The sequence below is a fragment of the Sarcophilus harrisii genome, chromosome 4 (genome assembly GCF_902635505.1).
Source record: "Sarcophilus harrisii chromosome 4, mSarHar1.11, whole genome shotgun sequence".
Classification (NCBI taxonomy): domain Eukaryota; kingdom Metazoa; phylum Chordata; class Mammalia; order Dasyuromorphia; family Dasyuridae; genus Sarcophilus; species Sarcophilus harrisii.
In genome coordinates this window covers 287526734-287547708 of record NC_045429.1, presented here as the reverse complement: position 1 = coordinate 287547708, position 20975 = coordinate 287526734, and the positions used below count along the sequence as shown (strand labels likewise).

At 35.7% G+C, this 20975-nt stretch overlaps 1 protein-coding gene across 14 annotated transcripts in view; it reads left to right on the top strand.

The window, feature by feature from the left end:
• Positions 1–6391, top strand: part of ZCWPW1 (zinc finger CW-type and PWWP domain containing 1) — a 40380-nt gene extending 33989 nt beyond the window's left edge. For 13 of the 14 annotated variants that reach the window (XM_031965297.1, XM_031965292.1, XM_031965287.1 and 10 more), the window contains 3 exons: positions 4706–4766; positions 5309–5434; positions 5892–6391. In XM_031965297.1, the coding sequence (XP_031821157.1) occupies positions 4706–4766; positions 5309–5434; positions 5892–6214 (510 nt within the window). In that variant the 3' untranslated portion in view covers positions 6215–6391. The remainder of the gene's footprint in view (positions 1–4705; positions 4767–5308; positions 5435–5891) is intronic. The other variant, XM_031965296.1, reaches the window with a different exon arrangement.
• The last annotated feature ends 14584 nt before the right edge of the window (positions 6392–20975 follow it).

Genomic DNA, 20975 nt, shown 5'->3' with positions numbered 1-20975 from the left:
AGTCCTTTCCTCTCTTTTATGATCTCTTTGGGATTCAGATACAGTAGTGATCAAAAGGTGTGCACAGTTTGATAGCCCTTGGGCATAGTTCCAAATTGTTCTCCAAAATTGCTATTTCAATTTACAACATCAACAATGAATTGGTGTTCCAGTTTTCCCACATCCCCTCCAACATTCATCATTATCTTTTCCTGTCAGCCAAACCGATAGATGTGAGGTGGTATCCCAAAATTGTTTTCCTAATCAGTAGTGACTTAGAGTATTTTTTCATATGACTATAGGTGGCTTTAATGTCTTCATCTAAAATTTGCTTTTATCCTTTAACCATTTATCAACTGGGGAATGATTTATATTCTTGTTTGCTATATAGCGAAAAAGTTTGCAATATATTTTAGAAATGAGACTTTTATCAGAAATACTGACTGTAAAAATTTATTCTCGGCTTTCTACTTATCTCCTAATCTTGGCTGCTTTGGTTTTGTTTGTGCAAAAACTTTTATTGTAATGTAATCAAAATTATCCTTTGATTTCTTTCTCTTTTCCAGGGAAATTAATCCAACAAATTCAATTCAATCCAACAAACATTTACTAAGTGACTTTTACTACATATTAATGTGTAAGATGCTATACTGTGTGTTGAGGATACAAAGATAAATACCACAAAGATAAATACTGATGTACACAAATAATATGGTTATGGAGGAAAGTAAGATAAGTGTAAAAGAAAGCTCTAACATTCTATGAATAATAATGTTTTCTATTTGAGGAATATGGGAAAATAAAAGGGGATAAAGAAAGAAAAGATCATGTTCATTGGGCATTTTGGTGAAGATGGAATCTTATTGGGATACTGAAAAAAAGAAACGGATTAATAGATAAAAGCGTTGGAGAGAGAAAGGGAGAGCAGCATGAATTTTATTCATGAGAGGACAGGGTGGAAATAGGGGATTGGGATAAGTTCTATTTAACTAGAACACAAATCATGTTAAAGAAGTATAACAAAAGACTGGAAAGCTAGGTTGGAGCAAGGTTGAGAAGGGTCTTGAATACTAGCATCAAAATTTGATTCAGTAGGCAAATGGAGCTTCATTTTAAGCATTTTGAGTAGAGAAGTAATAATCAGAATTGGTGCATTAGTAATAGGCATTATTTAGCAGTGATGTGAAGAATGGATAGGGAAAGGGAGAAACTTGAAGCCAGAAGACATTATTCTATTCTAAAATTTTAAATAGGTTGAGATTCTATATCAGGGTGATTACTGTGGGGGTTTAAAAAAAAAAGAGGAATGTGAGACCTTTTTTTGGATGTAGAATTAGTAGGACTTGGCAATTACATGAAAATATAAATTGAGGGAAAGGGAAGAGTCAAAGATGATTCCAAGAAATCATGGGTGACTTGGAAGATGATGATGCAAATAAAGTCAGATCTAATCAGTTAGAAAAATATCAAGCTAGGTGGCACAATGGATAGAGAACCAGCCCTGAAGTCAGCAGGACCTGAGTTCAAATCTAGTCTCAGACACTAAACACTTCCTAATGGTGTGACCCTGGGCAAGTCACATAGCCCTAATTGCCTCAACAAAGAAAAAGAAAAATATCAAGTGCCCATGGTAGAGCAAATATAATAAAAATGACAATACTACCTAAATTAATCTACTTATTCAGTGCCATACCAATCAAACTCCCAAGAAATTTCTTTACAGATCTAGAAAAAATAAAAAAGTTCATCGGGAAGAACAAAAGGTCAAGAATTTCAAGGAAATGAATGGAAAATAACTGCCAGTGAAGGTGGCCTAACTGTGTCAGACCTATATTATAAAGCAGCAGTTGTCAAAACTATTTGGTACTGGCTAAGAAATAGAGCAGTTGACCAATGGAACAGGTTAGGTTCACAGGACAAAATAGTCAATAACTATAGCAATCTAGTGTTTGACAAACCTAAAGGCCCCAGTTTTTGGGATAAGAACTCAATATTTGGCAAAAACTGCTGGGAAAATTGGAAATTAGTATGGCAGAAACTAGGCATTGATCCACACTTAATACCATATACCAAGTTAAGGTCAAAATGGGTTCATGATTTAGACAAAAAAGTGTTATTATAAGCAAATTAGAAGAAGATAAGATAGTTTACCTCTCAGATCTGTGGAAGAGGAAGGTATTTGTGATCAAAGAAGAACTGGAACTCATTATTGAACACCAAATAGATAATTTTGATTACATTAAATTAAAAAGGTTTTGTACAAACAAAACTAATGCAGACAAGATTAGAAGGGAAGCAATAAACTGGGAAAACTTACATTTAAGGGTTCTGACAAAGGCCTAATTTAGAAAAATATATAGAGAATTGACTCAAATTTATAAGAATTCAAACCATTCTCCAATTGATAAATGGTCAAAGGATATGAACAATTTTCAGATGAAATTAAAACTGTTTCTAGTCATATGAAAAAGTGCTCTAAATCACTATTGATCAGAGAAATGCAAATTAAGACAACTCTGAGATACTACACACCTCTCAAATTGGCTAAGATGACAAGAAAAAATACTGACAAATGTTGGAGGGGATGTGGGAAAACTGGGACACCGATACATTGTTGGTAGAGTTGTGAATTGTTCCAACCATTCTGGAGAGCAATTTGGAACTGTGCTCAAAAAGTTATCAAACTATGCATATCCTTTGATCCAGCAGTGTTTCTACTTGGGCTTATATCCCAAAGAGATCTTAAAGAAGAAACATGTGCAAAAGTGTTTGTAGCAGCCCTTTTTGTAGTGGCAAGAAACTAGAAACTAAGTGAATGCCCATTAGTTGGAGAATAGCTGAATAAATTATGGTATATGAATGTTATAGAATATTAATGTTCTATAAGAAATGATCAGAAGAATGATTTTAGAGAGGCCTGGAGAGACTTACATTAACTGATGCTGAGTGAAATGAGCAAGACCAGATCATTGTACATGATTACAAGATTATGCAACGATCAATTTTGATGAACATGACTCTTTCCAACAATGAGATGATTGAGGCCAGTTCCAATGATCTTGTGATGAAGAGAGCCATCTATACCCAGAGAGAGAACTATGTGGACCACAACATAGCATTCTCGCTCTTTTTTTTTTGTAGTTTGCTTGCATTTTGTTTTCTTTCCTTTCCCATTTTCTTTCCTTTTTGATCTGATTTTTCTTGTACAGCAAGATAATTGCAAAAATATGTTAACATGTATAGGATTTTAACAATATTTTAACATGTATAACAGATTACTTGCCATCTAGGGGAGGAGGTGAGGGAAAGGAGGGGAAATTTTAGAGCACAAGATTTTGCAAGGGTCAGTGTTGAAAAATTAACCATGCATAAGCTAGTGACACTGTGATAGAAAAGAAAATTTAGGAAAGACAGGTTTGAGAGGCAAGATAAATTTAGTATTGGACATGTTAACTTAGAGGCGCTGTCATGTATGTAACAGCAGAGGTTCAGTTTTCAATGTAAAAATTTATATGTCTGATATCAGCGAATGATACAAAACAGGACTTGATTTATGGTTTTATTTATTATCTAGTCTTAAAGTGACAGAGATAAATATTTATAGTTATAAAGTAATATAATAAAGTTATATAAATATTTTATATATATATGTTAAAAAAATAAAAATAATAAAAAGTTTAATAGTTAAAAGTGATAGAGTTAAATGTTAATAGTGATAGAGAAAATGTCAATAGTGCAGATTAAACTTAAAAGTGTGTTGTATATACTTTCTTTTTAGAATTGTTGTTAAATCTTTACCATTGTACCCTTTATTAACAGTCAATTGGAAATACTAGAGCATAGTGGAAAGATGAGGAATGGAGATCTAGATTTCAGAGTTATCTATATAGCTATGATTGAAGGTAATGTTTGAGATTACCAGTGGGAAAAGTGCAAAGGGGAAAGTGACAATAACTTTGGTGACATCTATTATTAAGGATTGGGATGAAGATGAGCCATCAAAGAAATGAAAACTATAAAAACTGCATTTGAGGCCATGTTTTCATGGGGCTATCTAAAAGGGAATGGTTTGTAATGGCAAGTGCTTCAGGAAGTTTAAAAGGGATAATTAGAAGGTGAAAAAAGACAGTTGGATCTATTGATAGAGGAAAGATTCTGATAAGAATGCTATTGGAGAAAAGAGTTTAATGGATAGAAGCAAGATTACAGGATATTATAAGGATTTAAAGGAATGAAAACATGAAGAGAGCAGAGATAGCAAATTCAGGATATTGGTACTGAAAGGCACTAATTCTAAAGTCTCACATTTTCTTTCTAGATTTAATTTCCCAAATTTTTAATCATGTTTAATGATTAAGTCATTAATCCTAATCCATATCCTTGTTTTCCAATCATGTTCTTTCTCTTAGTCTTCCTACATATCAATCACTTAGTTGTGAAGGGCCTAAATTTCTTCAACTGTAAAATGAGGAGGTTGACCTAGGTAGTCTCTAAGTTCCCTTCCAGTTCTAGATATATGATTTTATGATTTTAACATTAAACCCTCAATTATCTGGAGCTGAGTATATTGAGAAGATTGCCACCCAATTCCCTTCTTTTTCCATACTATATAATGAATCAAATTTGATTCATCTTGATCCATAACCTTGGAATGTCTCATTTCATTAAAAAAAAATAATATTAAAAGTCTTAAGTTTCTTTCTCACCTTTTATCTCCCTCACCCAGGAATCCTGTTCAACTAAGTGCAATTTAGGATGTACCTCCAAGAAGAAACTTAAACTAAAAGGTGAGAAGCCAGATGGAAATAAAGCATGCCTTTGGATTAACAAGGCAGTCCCAAAAGGCTAAAACAGTAAAGGGATAGCCAGATAGGAAGGAGACCTGATGTTCCCTCACCTGCCTCAATTTTAGAACATAGAATTAAAATAAATACAAGGATTAAAAGATAAATTAGAAAATCCTCACCAGGCTTTTTCTCTTCCTGCATTCTGCATTCTGATCCTGATCAATGCCTCAATTTTAGAACATAGAATTAAAATAAACACAAGGATTAAAAGATAAATAATTTGAAAACCTTAGAGGGAAGGAGTTGGCTACTTAGGAACAGGAAGAGCCCTTCTTGTTTTTGTGTCCTATTATGAAAATTATTTTGTTTTTTTCTTGGCTAAGTAAGACTCTCAGGAGGAGGCAGTCTTTGAGGAGATATGTGAAGAGAAGTGAGGAGGGTAGAAAAGACACAAGTTGGTTGAGGTGAGAGTAGAGTTACTGTCTCTGGCCTCTTGTTAGCCTATCCTAGAGACAATTGCAGTAAATTTCTTTCTTGGCTAGGAGTTGGGGACATGACAGATGAGCAAGATGAAACCCCTAAAAGGAAGAAAAATAAGTTCCCTTCACAAGACAGTACCTCAGTGGAGGAAAAAGGAAGCAGTGGTAATTCACATCCTGACCAATCAGGTATGAACTGATACTTGGAGAAAGGGTACACAAATGTAGCAGTTGAGCTACATTTCACTACTATCTTCACCATTACTACTAACTGAGCTAATCCTCCCCACATTTCTTCTGATGGAAAAAAATATTAATAATTGAATTCTATCCTCTATATTTAGTAATAACTTAGTATTACTTTAACTTTTAATTCCTTTAAAGAGGCAAGAATGCTCCAAAGGGAATAAACTAATTGTAATAGAAGAGAAGATCTCTTTTAATTGACAATGCCTAGTATATCTCCTTGCACATAGTAAGCACTAAATAAATATTTGATTGATCAAGGTACCAAACAATGAGGGAACCCAGGTCATCTTCCCTGGAAATCAATGTTTCAGGAACCCTGTATACAATGAATTTGACTCAGAAAAGGGTGATTATATAGACACAGCATTCTCTCACTGTTATTTTCTTTTCCATTTAGGTCTTAACAAAAAATTTACAGCTCCCCAAAGAAAGACCACAGTGACCAAATTGCCTGGGAACAGAGGAAAAAGTGCTTTCCAAAACCAGTTCCCACCAACCCCAAGTCAAGCTTTGCCTTTGGTGGAAGCAGGAAAAAAAAGTGATCCCCAGTGGTCTCTGATACTGATGTCCAGAAACCCTCCCCCTGAGAATAAGGGCTCCAATGACCTGAACCCAGAACAGCTCATGGAAGAAGTTAGAGAAGGGATTAACCAAAAAGTAGAACAACAAATTCCCATAGCAGAGAAGGATGAGATCTCTTTGGTTCTATCTGAGGAATAATTGTATGTAACTTCATTTTTCATTCTTCCCTCCCTCCTCAGCAACTTAACTTTTTCAGTGTATTATATTTGTTTAAAGTTGTATAACTTTGTTTAAACTTTGTATAAAGTTTATATTTGTTAATATTGTTTGTTTGAACTCAAATTTGAGCAATAATAAAGCAAGTTACTGATTTAACTGGCTTGGTTTTATCTGTAGCAGGATAGTTCTCATTTCCTTTAATTTTTTCCCACCCTGATTTTTGGTGAAAGGCGGCCTAGAAGGGCACAGGTGGTAATGAATGGCAAGACATTCAAATCTTGTAAAAAATAGGAAGGTCTTTACAAAGTTAGTTTTCCTAGGATATGAACTTGATCTATGTGGTAGAAAGTTAGGGTCCCATAGTGGGAGGTTATTTCTTTTAGGCTGTGGATCGTACATTAAATTTTTTTTTTCCCCTACTCCAATCAGTAGCTGGATGCTTGATTCTGGAACCAGTCCTATCTTCCTTTCTATCCTCTAGTGCTACTTAAACCCCATGAGGTATAATAATGTGAAATAATATGCCATGTCAAGGTATTAAAGTGTATATAAAAGAAAACTACCTAATGCCAGATTAGATGGGTCTGCTTAAACCCATCAAGTTCTTGTTCTCTAGCCATAATTTAACCCAAGATCCTTTAGGCCAAAGTCACATGCCTTGACTCCTTGAATTGTTAAGCCATGTCTGACTCTTTGTGACCATAAGATTTTCTTGGCAGAAATACTGGAATGGTTTGCCATTTCCTTCTCTAGTGTGTATCCATTTTACAGATGAGGAACTGAGGCAAAAAGTGTTTAAGTGATGTGCCCAATGTCACATAGGTAGTAGGTGCCTCACTTTGGATTTGAACTCTTATCTTTCCAACTCCAGGCCAGTATTCTATCCACTGCACCATCTAGCTGCCTCTGCTTTGACATAGTAATCTCCAAAAATTTTTGATAATGCACCCTATCAGTTAAAAAAAAAATCCCTTACTACAGCAAGATAACTATAAATATGTATACATATATTGGATTTAATATATATTTTAACATATTTAACATGTATTGAACTACCTGCCATCTAAGGGATGAGATAGGGGAAAGGAAAGGAAAATTCTGCAAAGGTCATTGTTAAAAAATTACCTGTACATATGTTTTGTAAATAAAAAGCTTTAATTTAAAAAAAATCCCTTACAAATTAGATACAAGTGCTGTTATAATAATGGATATGTAATACTTGATGATAGGTAACATTATAGATGTTAGTCTGCTCTTTCTTCCCTTTCTGGAAGGGGTGGAGCTTAATCTCTCAAGTCTCAACTCTGTCCCCTTTCCTTTCTCTTCTAGTAAAGTGGAGATTTAATTGGTAATACCTTGTTAACAACTTTTAGGTGAGGGGCAATATAATGACCTTCAAGTCCATTTTGTTCTTTTTTCTGATATTTTATGGAATTTATATCAGATGAAAAATTATTAATAATTAATTAAAAGAATTATTATTGTGTATGTTCTCTCATCCACTGCCAATAACAAAGCACAGAAAACAAATATGGGAAAAGCTTCAGTTTATTCTCTCAGAGTCTTTAGGAATATAATGAACATGAATATATGTGATAATTCAGCAAATGACATTTATATATTCCCCTCCCCAAAGCTACCAGAGCCAAAGAAAGGAACAAAAGGAAAGAGGATTTCTTACTGAGCAATTTAGTCAGAGCATACTGATCCCTAGATAGGTTTTTAAAACAAAAGAGGATGTTTATAGTTTGTTACAAAGACTAAATGTGAACTTGTTAGCAAAGCCATTTTTTATACTCTGCTCAAAAAAAATACTATCCTTGTTAAGTGAAATGAGCAGAACCATGAGATCATTATATACCTCAACAACGATACTGTATGAGGATGTATTCTGATGGAAGTGGATTTCTTCAACAAAGAGAAGATCTAACTCACTTTCAATTGATCAAGGATGGACAGAAGCAGCTACACCCAAAGAAAGAACACTGGGAAATGAATGTAAACTTCTTGTATTTTTTTTTTTCCTCCCGGGTTATTTCTACTTTCTGAATCCAATTCTCCCTTTGAAACAAGAGAACTGTTTGGTTCTGCACACATATATTGTATCTAAGATATATTGTGACATATTTAACATGTATAGGACTGCTTGTCATCTGGGGGGGGGGGTGGAGGGAGGGAGGGGAAAAATCGGAACAGAAGTGAGTGTAAGGGATAATGTTGTAAAAAATTACCCTGGCATGGGTTCTGTCAATAAAAAATTATTTAAAAAAAAAACACTATCTACTACTGGGATTATATCCCAAAGAGATTATAAAGAAGGGAAAGGGACCTGTATGTGCACGAATGTTTGTGGCAGACCTTTTTGTAGTGGCTAGAAACTGGAAACTGAATGGATGTCCATCAGTTGGAGAATGGCTGAATAAATTGTGGTATATGAAAATTATGGAATATTACTGTTCTGTAAGAAATGACCAACAGGATGATTTCAGAAAGGCCTGGAGAGACTTACACGAACTGATGCTGAGTGAAATGAGCAGGACCAGGAGATCATTATATACTTCAACAACAATACTAGATGATGACCAGTTCTGATGGATCAGGCCATCCTCAGCAACGAGATCAACCAAATCATTTCTAATGGAGCAGTAATGAACTGAACTAGCTATACCCAGAAAAAGAACTCTGGGAGATGACTAAAAACCATTACATTGAATTCCCAATCCCTATATTTATGCACACCTGCATTTTTGATTTCCTTCACAAGCTAATTGTACAATAATTCAGAGTCTGATTCTTTTTGTACAGCAAAATAATGTTTTGGTCATGAATACTTATTATGTATCTAAGTTATATTTTAATATATTTAACATCTACTGGTCATCCTGCCATTTAGGGGAGGGGGTGGGGGTGGTAAGAGGTGAAAAATTGGAACAAGAGGTTTGGCAATTGTTAATGCTGTAAAGTTACCCATGTATATATCCTGTAAATAAAAGGCTATTAAATAAAAAAAATAAAATAAAATAAAAAAAACACTATCTTCTTAATCAGTCAACCAATAAGCATTTTATAAAAACTCTAATACATGCTTTTGTTATTCAGTCTAGGTCTTGATCCCTTTTGGGTTTTTCTTGGCAAAGATGCTGGCAGTGGTTTACCATTTCCTTCTCTCCAGCTCATTTTGTAGATGAGAAGCTGAGGCAAACAGGGTTAAGTGACTTTATTTGTGATAAAGCACAAATGCTTTTGTAGCCCTCTTTTGTAGTCATAAAGCCATTAAGAGGGAGATTTTGAAGGGGACAGTTTGCTTTAAGGTTACCATGTAGCAGCAGCAAGGTGGCACAGTGGATTCGACTTAGAATCAGGAAGACTTATCTTCTTGACTTCAAATCTAGTCTCACAGGAAAAGGTAATGATAAATATTGGGGGGATGTAGGAAAACTGGGACACTAATGCATTTTTGGTGGAATTGTGAAAAGATCCAACCATCCTGGATAGCAATTTGGAACATGCCTAAAGGACTATAAAATTGTGCATATCCTTTGAGCCAGCATGTCACTACTGGGTCTTTATCCCAAAAAAAGATCAAAAAAGAGGACTAGCATATACAAAAATGATTGTAACAGCAAGGAACTAGAAATTGAATGGACACCTATCTGTTGGGGAATGGCTGAATAAGTTATGATATATGAATGTAATGAATATTATTGATCTGTAAGAAACAATGAGCAGGCTGATTTCAGAAAAGCCTGGAAAGACTTACATGAATTGATATTGAGTGAAGTGAACAGAACCAAGAGAACACTGTACACAGTTAAGTTTATATGATGATCAACTGTGATGGATTTGGCTCTTCTCAATAGTGCTGTGATTCAAGACAATTCCAATAGACCTGGGATGGAAAATGTCATCCATTTCCAGAGAAACAATTATGGAGACTAAATGTGAACAATATTTTCACCTTGTTTTTGTTTGTTTTTTTTCTTTCTCATGTTTTTTTTTCCCCCTTTTGGTCTGATTTTTCTTGCATAACATGACAAATATGGAAATATGTTTAAAAGAATTGCCCATACTTAACCTGATTTAATTTCATATAGATCAGATTGCTTGCTGTCTTGGGGAGGGGGGGGGGGAAGTAAGAGAAGGAGAAAGAAAAATTTAAAACATAGACTAGGTCTTACAAAAATTAATGTTGAAAGCTATCTTTACATGTGTTTGAAAAAATAAAATACTATTGGGAAAAAAACCGACACAAATCCTGTCTCATACACTTACTAGCTGTGTGACCCTCAGTAAGTCATTTGCCTCAATTCCTTATCAATAAAATGAACTGGAGAAGGAAATGGCAAACTACTTTGCCAACAAAACCGGAAAAAAAGGAATCCTGAAGAGTTTGATATGATTGAAACAACTCCATAACATCATGTATTTAAAAACAAACAAAAAAAAGCACATTAAAAAGGGAGTCAGTTATATTCTCCCTAAAATCCCTTTTTATCATACTAGCTCAGAAGCTAAGAAAATGCCTAATATTCAGATAGGTCTGGCTCTGCTCTTAATTAAAATTTTGTGTATTTCCAACTGTGGTTTCTTTATGTTGGAGGAAAAAAATCAGGATACAGGCAATGCTTCAGTAAAAGAAGAAATAAGAAGGGTAGTTAGTTGCCATAGTAGTTAGAGCACTGACCCTAGAATCAGGAGGACCGGAGTTCAAATTCATCCTCATACACTTAACACTTCCCAGCTGTGTGACCCTGGGCAAGTTACTTAATCCCAATTGACTACCTCTCTCTCTCTCTTAATCTTTTTTATTTTAGTTTAATAGCTTTTTATTTACAAGTTATATGCATGGGTAATTTTTTTTTTTTTTTTTTTAATTTAATAGCCTTTTATTTACAGGATATATACATGGGTAACTTTACAGCATTAACAATTGCCAAACCTCTTGTTCCAATTTTTCACCTCTTACCCCCACCCCTCCCTAAATGGCAGGATGACCAGTAGATGTTAAATATATTAAAATATAACTTAGATACATAATAAGTATACATGACCAAAACATTATTTTGCTGTACAAAAAGAATCAGACTCTGAATTATTGTACAATTAGCTTGTGAAGGAAATCAAAAATGCAGGTGTGCATAAATATAGGGATTAGAATTCAATGTAATGGTTTTAGTCATCCCCAGAGTTCTTTTTCTGGGTATAGCTAGTTCAGTTCATTACTGCTCCATTAGAAATGATTTGGTTGATCTTGTTGCTGAGGATGGCCTGATCCATCAGAACTGGTCATCATCTAGTATTGTTGTTGAAGTATATAATGATCTCCTGGTCCTGCTCATTTCACTCAGCATCAGTTCTGTAAGTCTCTCCAGGCCTTTCTGAAATCATCCTGTTGGTCATTTCTTACAGAACAGTAATATTCCATAATTTTCATATACCACAATTTATTCAGCCATTCTCCACCTGATGGACATCCATTCAGTTTCCAGTTTCTAGCCACTACAAAAGGGCTGCCACAAACATTCGTGCACATACAGGTCCCTTTCCTTCTTTATAATCTCTTTGGGATATAATCCCAGTAGTAACACTGCTGGATCAAAGGGTATGCACAGTTTGATAACTTTTTGAGCATAGTTCCAAACTACTCTCCAAAATGGTTGGATTCGTTCACAACTCCACCAACAATGAATCAATGTCCCAGTTTTCCCACATCCCCTCAACAATCATCATTATTTTTCCTGTCATTTTAGCCAATCTGACAGGTGTGTAAGTGGTATCTTAGAGTTGTCTTAATTTGCATTTCTCTGATTAATAATGACTTGGAGCATCTTTTCATATGACTAGAAATAGTTTCAATTTCTTCATCTGAGAATTGTCTGTTCATATCCTTGACCATTTTCAATTGGAGAATGGCTTGATTTTTATAAATTAGAGTTAATTTCTATATATTTTGGAAATGAGGCCTTTATCAGAACCTTTGACTGTAAAAATATTTTCCCAGTTTATTGCTTCCCTTCTAATCTTGTCTGCATTAGATTTGTTTGTACAAAACTTTTCAGTTTGGTATAATCAAAATTTTCTATTTTGTGATCAGTAATGATTCTAGTTCTGCTTTGTCATAAAGACCTTCCCCTTCCACAGGTCTGAGATGTAAACTATCCTATGTTCCTCTAATTTATTAATGATTTCATTCTTTATGCCTAGGTCATGAACCCATTTTGACCTTATCTTGGTGTACGGCGTTAAGTATGGATCAATGCCTGCATGGGTAATTTTACAGCATTGACAATTGCCAAACCTTTTGTTCCAATTTTTCCCCTCCTTCCCCCCACCCTCTCCTCTAGATGGCAGGATGACCAATACATGTTAAATATATTAAAGTATAAATTAAATACAAAATAAGTATACATGTCCAAACCATTATTTTTCTGTACAAAAAGAATCGGACTTTGAAATATTGTACAATTAACCTATGAAGGAAATAAAAAATGCAGGCGGACAAAAATATAGGGATTGGGAATTCAATGTAATGGTTCTTAGTCATTTCCCAGAGTTCTTTCTCTGGGCATAGTTGGTTCAGTTCATTACTGCTCCATTGGAAATGATTTGGTTGATCTCGTTGCTGAGGATGGCCAGGTCCATCAGAACTGGTCATCATATAGTATTGTTGTTGAAGTATATAATGATCTCCTGGTCCTGCTCATTTCACTCAGCATCAGTTCGTTTAAGTCTCTCCAGGCCTTTCTGAAATCATCCTGTTGCTCATTTCTTACAGAACAATAATATTCCATAATATTCATATACCACAATTTATTCAACCATTCTCCAATTGATGGACATTTACTCAGTTTCCAGCTTCTGGCCACTACAAAGAGGGCTGCCACAAACATTCGTGCACATACAGGTCCCTTTCCCTTCTTTATGATCTCTTTGGGATATAAGCCCAGTAGTAACTCTGCTGGATCAAAGGGTATGCACAGTTTGATAACTTTTTGAGCATAGTTCCAAATTGCTCTCCAAAATGGCTGGATGTATTCACAATTCCACCAACAATGCATTAATGTCCCTGTTTTCCCACATCCCCTCCAATATTCCGCATTATCTTTCCCTGTCATTCTAGCCAGTCTAATAGATGTGTAATGGTATCTCAGGGTTGTCTTAATTTGCATTTCTATATTCACTATATATAGAAATAGTCTATATTATTAATATTCAATTATTATTAATTATTACTATGTGCTGAATGCTTTACAAAACAAACCTGAGATATAAGGACTTATTATCCTCATTTTAAGAGGCAAACAGAGATGGTTAAGGGACTTACTCAAAGTCACACAGTTAAGTGTCTGAGATCAAATTTAAATGTAGCTCTTCCTGATTCTAAGTCTAGTGCTTACCTTTGGGTTCAGTGCTCTTCCATTATTTGAACTAGCTGTTTTTCACTTGGAATATCTGTTTCTAAGTTATTCTTTGGGCTAAGTAGTCTTTGCAAGACTGGAAAGCAGTCCCTTTCCTTTAAGAGTCTCTTGAGATGAGTGTCCATCAATCTTCACTCATCCAAATCTAATTGCCTAATTCATCTATTGATAATGAATTATTGTGGTGCAATATCTGTGCAGGCACCCTTCCCCCTCCTTCAATGGTTAAGGGCATTTTGTAAATGGGCAATTTGCCCAATCACTCCACACTTAAGTATGGAAATTCTATAAAAGATTTATCAACAAAGCTGTCACTTTGCAGAAGGTCTCAATGACACTCAGGCATCATATGCTGGGTTTTTTTTTTTTTTTATTTATTTCAGTATTTTTCCTGGGCTGAAGTTATAAACCAGGTCTCAAAATCCTTTTAGCTTCATTTTGAGCTATTTATCCAGTTGTGAAGTTTTAAGTTTTAGTCATTCCATCTTCAAAGATTCTAAAAGGTAGGTAGGTATGGATCTCGCCCAAATACTGCCAACCAGGGTATAAAGCCAGAAGGGATCATTCTTGGTAAGAGTTGTATTCATGTATGCTAGAAAAGCCCCAATATCCTTTCCTTTTCTTTTTCTTCACCAGTACCTCTAATACCTAGCCCTCAGTTCTTTCCCAGGCACTGGTAACATTCTGCTCCATTCCCTGTCTTGAATACATGGAAAAACAATTAAACTCTACTCTATCCTCTACTTTTGAATACCATGCCACACACCAATCATATGCCAGTCTCAGCCGTGGATTGATTTCCAGCCTCCTTTGCTGCTGAAGAAAACTAGAAGAAATCACAAAATCATGCACATTAATATTATCTAATCCCAACTATGCCCTCCCTGCACCAAAACAATCCTTCCCCTGCTTCATAATTGTTTCACTATCCTGCTCTCCACAGCAGCTGCTCTAAACTGTTTTTCTAGCCTTAAGTCTCTCACAACATCCCTCCCTACCGCCTCTATCACTGGAATTTGCCTCACACTTCACTGGAAAAAAAAAATGTAGGCCATTCATCATGAGTTTGCCCTTATTCTCTCCTCAGCTCACATCACTCAAGCACATTTCCCTACTATTTTCTCCTTTACCCCTGGCTTAGATAAAGAGGGTCCTTCTTCTTACCAAAGCCATCTCCTTCACATGCATTTTTTAATTTCATCTGTCCCATTTTCTCCACAAGATTGTCCTCACTCTCATTCCCATTCATTAATCTTCAGTCTTCCCAGATCTACTAACTCCTTTCCTGTTACCTACATATTTGCATCTTTCCCCATCCTTAAACCCTAAATTCAGTGCCACTTAGCTACTATAATCTAATTGTCATGTTATTATCTTATTTCTTCCCTCCATTTTACATCTATTGTTTTTTTTTATTATAATAACTTTTTATCGACAGAACCCATGCCAGGGTAATTTTTTACAACATTATCCCTTGCACTCACTTCTGTTCCGATTTTTCCCTCCCACCCTCCACCCCCTCCCCAAGATGGCAAGCAGTCCTATATATGTTAAATATGTCGCAGTATATCCTAGATACAATCTATTACATCTAAACTCCTTTAGAAAATTCTCTAGACGGATGCTCTTCATTCTCTCTGAATCTCATTTTTTTTTCAGCTAAAACTGCACTCTGCACATTTACTTACCATGCCTAAACTCATTGCCTTTCCCCCCAATAAACAACCTTTTTTTTGACTTTTTTTTTTGCTGCTTTTGAGACTGATGATAACCTTCTTCTCTGGGTTTCGTTGTCTTTGCCTAAAGCATTCTGTTGGGACGAGGGAAGACCTAATTCTGGATCCTCTTAATTAACCTTCAAAACATAATAGCTTTGTCATGTTTCAGAAAAAAATTAAACCAATTTGCATAATGGAAAGCATTAGGATATTACTCCCCACTATAGCAAGGGAGCCATCTAGGGTGTCATACAAGACTATGACCTAGAAAGTAAATTTATACAAAGAGTGACCTAGAGGTCCTGCAACTAAAATATAGACAGAATGAAGTAAATTTTAAAGGAAAGTTGGTTGCTGAGTGATGATAGCAAAGAGAAGACATGGAAGTAACAATTAGAAATAAGAAATAGATTAACTTTTCCTAATCCTACATCTCAAGGTGATAGCGATGAACCTAATGCAGATTCCCTGCTTAATTTTGGAAGAAAATGAGACTTATCCATCTCAGTAAACAAAAGGAAATTTACCTTGCCCTAATATAACAAGCATGCAATAAGACTGTAGTGACATTTAGCTGCTACAAATGCAGTCCCTTCCTTTCCATATAGAAAAGCATTTGGTCAACAGGGCAAGGTGTGGTGACTGGTGTGGTCATCCACACCAAAGTGAAGAGTCCTTAACTCCACATGGGTGGGATTTTTTATACCCTTTCTGTTCAATTTCACTCATGCCTGATTCTTTGTGATCCCAGTATTCTTCTCCAGGTCACTTTATAGATGAGGAAACTGAGGCAAACAAAACAGAGTTAAATTATTTACCCGGTTACACGGCTAGTAAGTGAGGTCACATTTGACCTCAGATCCTCCTGTCTCTAGGGCTAGCTGCCCTTTTGGGCATAGAATTTTTGGGAACAGTTTGGGAATAGAAACTATGTCAAGGGAGGCAGGAACCAATCAGCTTTGTCATCATTTAGACAAAACTAATCCTTGTGCATCCTAGTAGTGGGAGGAAGAGGGAATCCTAATAGATATTATTAGTCTCATCACATACCTCTTTTCATCTTTTTATGCTTTCACCTTCTCACTCTCTTCCTAACTCTCTCCAATTTGGCTTCCAAGTTTAACATTCAATTGAATTTACTCTCTCCAAAGTTATCAAAGACCTCTTAATTGCCAAATTAACTGAATTTTTATTAATTCTCATCCTTCCTGATCTCTCTGTAACCTTTGATGTTGTTGATGACCCTGTACAACTTGATGCTTTCCTCTCTCTAGGTTTTTGTGACACTTCTCTCCCTTGATTTTCCACTTACCCAATCTGACTACTCTTTCTCAGTCTCCTTTGGTAGACTGTTTCCCAGGTGATGTCTAACTGTGGGTGCTTCCCTAAGCTCTATCTTATTCTCCCTGTATAATGTTTTCCTTGGTGTCCTTATTACTCTCATCTTGAACTCAACATGTCCAAAACTGAACTCTTTATTTTCCCTCCCATACTCTCACGGCTTCCAAATGTTAAGGTTATTCTTGTAACCATCCTCCCAGTCCTCTTACAGGTACCATCCTCTACTCTTCACTGTCTCTCATCCCCCACATCCAGGCTGTTGTCAAGAGCTCTTGATTTTATCTTCATAGCATCTCTCACACACACACCACCTTTTCTCCTCTCGATTCTGCCACTACCCTGATATAGGCCCTCAACACCTCACATTGGCACGATAGCAATAAGCCTTCTGATCCACCTACCAGAAGTCTCCCCATGCTAGTCCATCCTCCAATCAGTTGTCAAAGTAATCTTCCCAAAGCCCAAATTTGACCATGTCATCATCAAAACACCATAGCTCCTGCCCCCAGTTAATCAAATTCACTGACTCCCCATTACGACCAAGATAAAATATAAAATCCTCTCGTTAGCTTTCAAGTCCCTTTTTAACCTGGATTCTTCCTATCTTTCTAGTCTTCTTACATTTTGATTCTTTCCATATACTCTGTGACCAAGACACACAGATCTTCTTGCTCTATTTTTCAACTCTGCGTATTTTCTCAGTCCCCAGTGCCTGGAACTCTTTACCTCTATCTCTATCTCCTGACTTCTCTCAAGTCTCAACTAAAGTCTCATCTACAAGAAGTCTTTCCCAGTCCCTTCCCTCTGAGGCTACCCCAATTTATATGATTTATATGATCCCAACTGTATATGATTGTTTTGTACAGCCCTGTTAGATGAAGAACAAAGACTAGCTTTTGCCTTACTTTGTGCTCCAGCACATAGCATACTGCCTAGTTAAATTGCATGTTGACTTAAGGGGACTTACCTGGACCTAAGCTCCTTGTGAGTATGAATTATTTCATTTTTCACTTACTAGTATAATGCCTGATACATTGCAGGTTAAATTTGGCAATGGGTTGAAGTTTTTGGAATGGAATAAGTTCCTTAAGAAGCTAGATCATGCAAAAAAAAAAAAAAAAAAAAAAAAGAATGATACAGAGAAAGGTGAGTTCCAGGTGGTCTTCATGCTACTGAGATGGATCCTTGCCATGAAGCTTTTACCATTGCACTTGAGGAATTTAGGGAGCAAATTAAATTACTAATTTGCTAAGGTTGAATTTGCTACTTAGGCTGGTCTCTTGATAGTTCAATTGGAAAAAAATAAAGCATTCTATTCAACCCTTAACAAAAGGTTTATTTGGTCATCGATAGAACAATTATTCAACAATAATATTCCAAAATAAAGCTCCCTTAATTCCACATAGAAAAAAATCTAGTCAGTAGGATAGAGTCTAGGCACTTAGAAGGTCATATGCCAAGTGTGAAGGGTCCCAACTCCAAATGAATGGGCCTTTTTATGCCCCAGGGGACCAGAAACCCACTTTAGCATGTCAAGAAACAACCAGGATAGCCCAGCATGAGTCTTGGTCTACATTGGGGCAATCAAGCTTCAGGAACCATTTTGTCTTCTTTCAGAGAAAAACTACATGGGAAAAGGTATTTGAATACTGTACCCAGAATACTTAACCCCCTAAGTCTTCTAGAGAACTTTCCATTATTTAAGTGACTTTTTTTTTTAAGAATCTGGAATTGGAGTAAGAAAAAAAGTTCAAATTCAGCCTCAGATTCGTATTAGCTTTTACATATAAGCTGACATATAGCAGGTGCTTAATAAATGCTGGTTCTCTTTCCCTTTTGATTGTGAATAACCATCTTTTTATATCTATATAATCTTTATATTTATATTTTTTAATTTTTATATTATACTATATTCATCTTATAATTATATTTATGCAATGTATTGTTTAATATTTATATGCATAATATAGATTTATTCATTCTTTGACCATCTTTTTTATATAGCCATAATTTCTCCCAGTATCTTTCCCTCTCCTCTATCCCATATAATAAATAGTATTATTATTTTTATACCTGCGTTTACCTTTATGTCATGGAACAAGATAAGAGATTTCAAACAAGATTAGCTTTTTCAGAGATCAAACTGGAGGCAGCTGAAATGTTATCAAATACTATGAGAGAATAAATTCTCTGTCCTCTGTCACAAGTTTCTTGTCGTTTGAGTGTTCTGACACTAGATACATTTTCACAGAGAGAAAGCTTATTCTCAGAGTCATCTACAAATAGTTGTCCTCTTAAGTATCATATAATTGTGCTGACTTTTTTTTGCCTCCTTCTTTATGGACATGAGAGGTCCCCAGGTGGATATACATTGCTTATGTTTTCTGAGTGCATCTATCGTTGGGTTAACTTTTTTTCTCTGTCCCTCACAAACAGTAAGCAGGATCCAGAGGGAGGATTCTGAGAAGATGGTGGAGTAGGTAAATAAATTTCAAGCTCTCCATATTACCGTGACAAACAAATTTATGCCTCGGGATGAACATAGACTGGTAAAAAAAAAAAATCAAAAAGACTTGGGGCAGAGTAGAGGTCCTCCAGTACAACCCAAGAAAATCCAAGACCCAGGCTGGGGATTAACTGTATGAAATGCAAACACCTCCATACTAGCTCCACAGAAACACCAAGTGGGATATTCTGGAGCTAGCTGGATTGACTCAGCCTCAGCAGGAACCACAGAAACTTTCACCTCCTGGACTGTGTATGGAGTAGGGGTTCTGAGACCGGGAAGACTGAGGGAATCTCTGCTAATCAGAAATGCCAGGCCCAGCTGTGCTGCAAAGATGTGGCTCCAGCTGATAAAGAATCAGCACACCTGGGAGTGCAGAGGCGGTGGAGCAGGGAGGCTCCTGACTTTGGGTACTTACAGGAGAGGGGAGCTCTTGGTTTGGGGTTCCAGGTCAGAGGGGAGAGCTGAAGTAAAGCTTGAGGCACCATTTCCCCATCCCACAATTAGAAGTGTTTACACTAAAACCTCTTATTTTTAAAAAAATGGCAAAGAAGAAAGAATCATTCCATAGAAACTTACTATGGAAACAGGGAAGATGAGTGTTCATTTTCAAAGGACACAGAAGAAAAAAAAGCTTCTTCCCTTCCAAAGAGCAACATTAAATGGCTTCTTGCCCAGAGAGAATTTACAGAAGAACTCAAAAAAAAAAATTAAAAATGAAATGAGACATTGAAGAAAAACAAAATGAAAATAAAAACCATCCAATAAAAACAAGATTATGAAAAAAAAATTAACCAACTAGAAAAAGAGATCCAGAGTCATAAAAATGAAAATAACTCTTTGAAAATTAGAATTAGGCAAGGGGAAGCAAGTGAAGTTATAAGAGACCAAGAAATAACAAAATAAAATATAAAGAATGGAAAAAATAGAACAGAATATGAAACATCTTAGAAAAGCAACAAATCTGGAGAACAGATGAAGAGAAAATATAAGAATAATTGGAGTACCTGAAAGCTGTAACCAAAAAAAAAAGAATCTTGACATAATAATGCAAGAAATCATCCAAGAAAATTGTTCTGGAGTGATAGAATACATAGGGAAAGTAGAAATAGAAAAAAACTACTGATCACCACTATAGAGAAATCCTCTGTGGAAAACACATAGGAATATTATTGCTGAATTTTGAAACCCCAGATTAAAGAGAAAATCCTTCAAGAAGCAAGAAAAAACCAATTCAAATATACTAGAGCCACAATTAGAATTGTACAGGATTTATCAGCAGCCACAATAAAAGACCACAGGTCCTGGAATCCTATATGCCAGCTATCAAAAGAATTAGGCCATCAGCCAAAAATATCATATCCAGCAAAATTATCTATAATAGTGAATGAAAAAAAAGAACATTCAATGAACTCACACATTTTCAGGATTTTCTTCCAACCAAACTCAATAAAAACCAATATCAAAGATCAGGGACAAATTGTGTTTTTTACATGGAAATATATACCATATATTTGAGATTGACATCAGCAATTGGGGAGCTCAAAAGAAAGATTGGGGCAGAGTTAAAGGTAAAAATAGTAATTATGTTTTACAAATGCAGTGCAGAGGAAGAATAGGCACAGAGGTATTAGAGGTGGGGGGAGGGTTCATCGTGGAAAGCCTATTTATTCACATTGGAAATGAGTTAAATAGGCAACACTACATATATACCATGAAGGGTATAGCACGCTCCAAAATCTACAAAGAAATAGGGG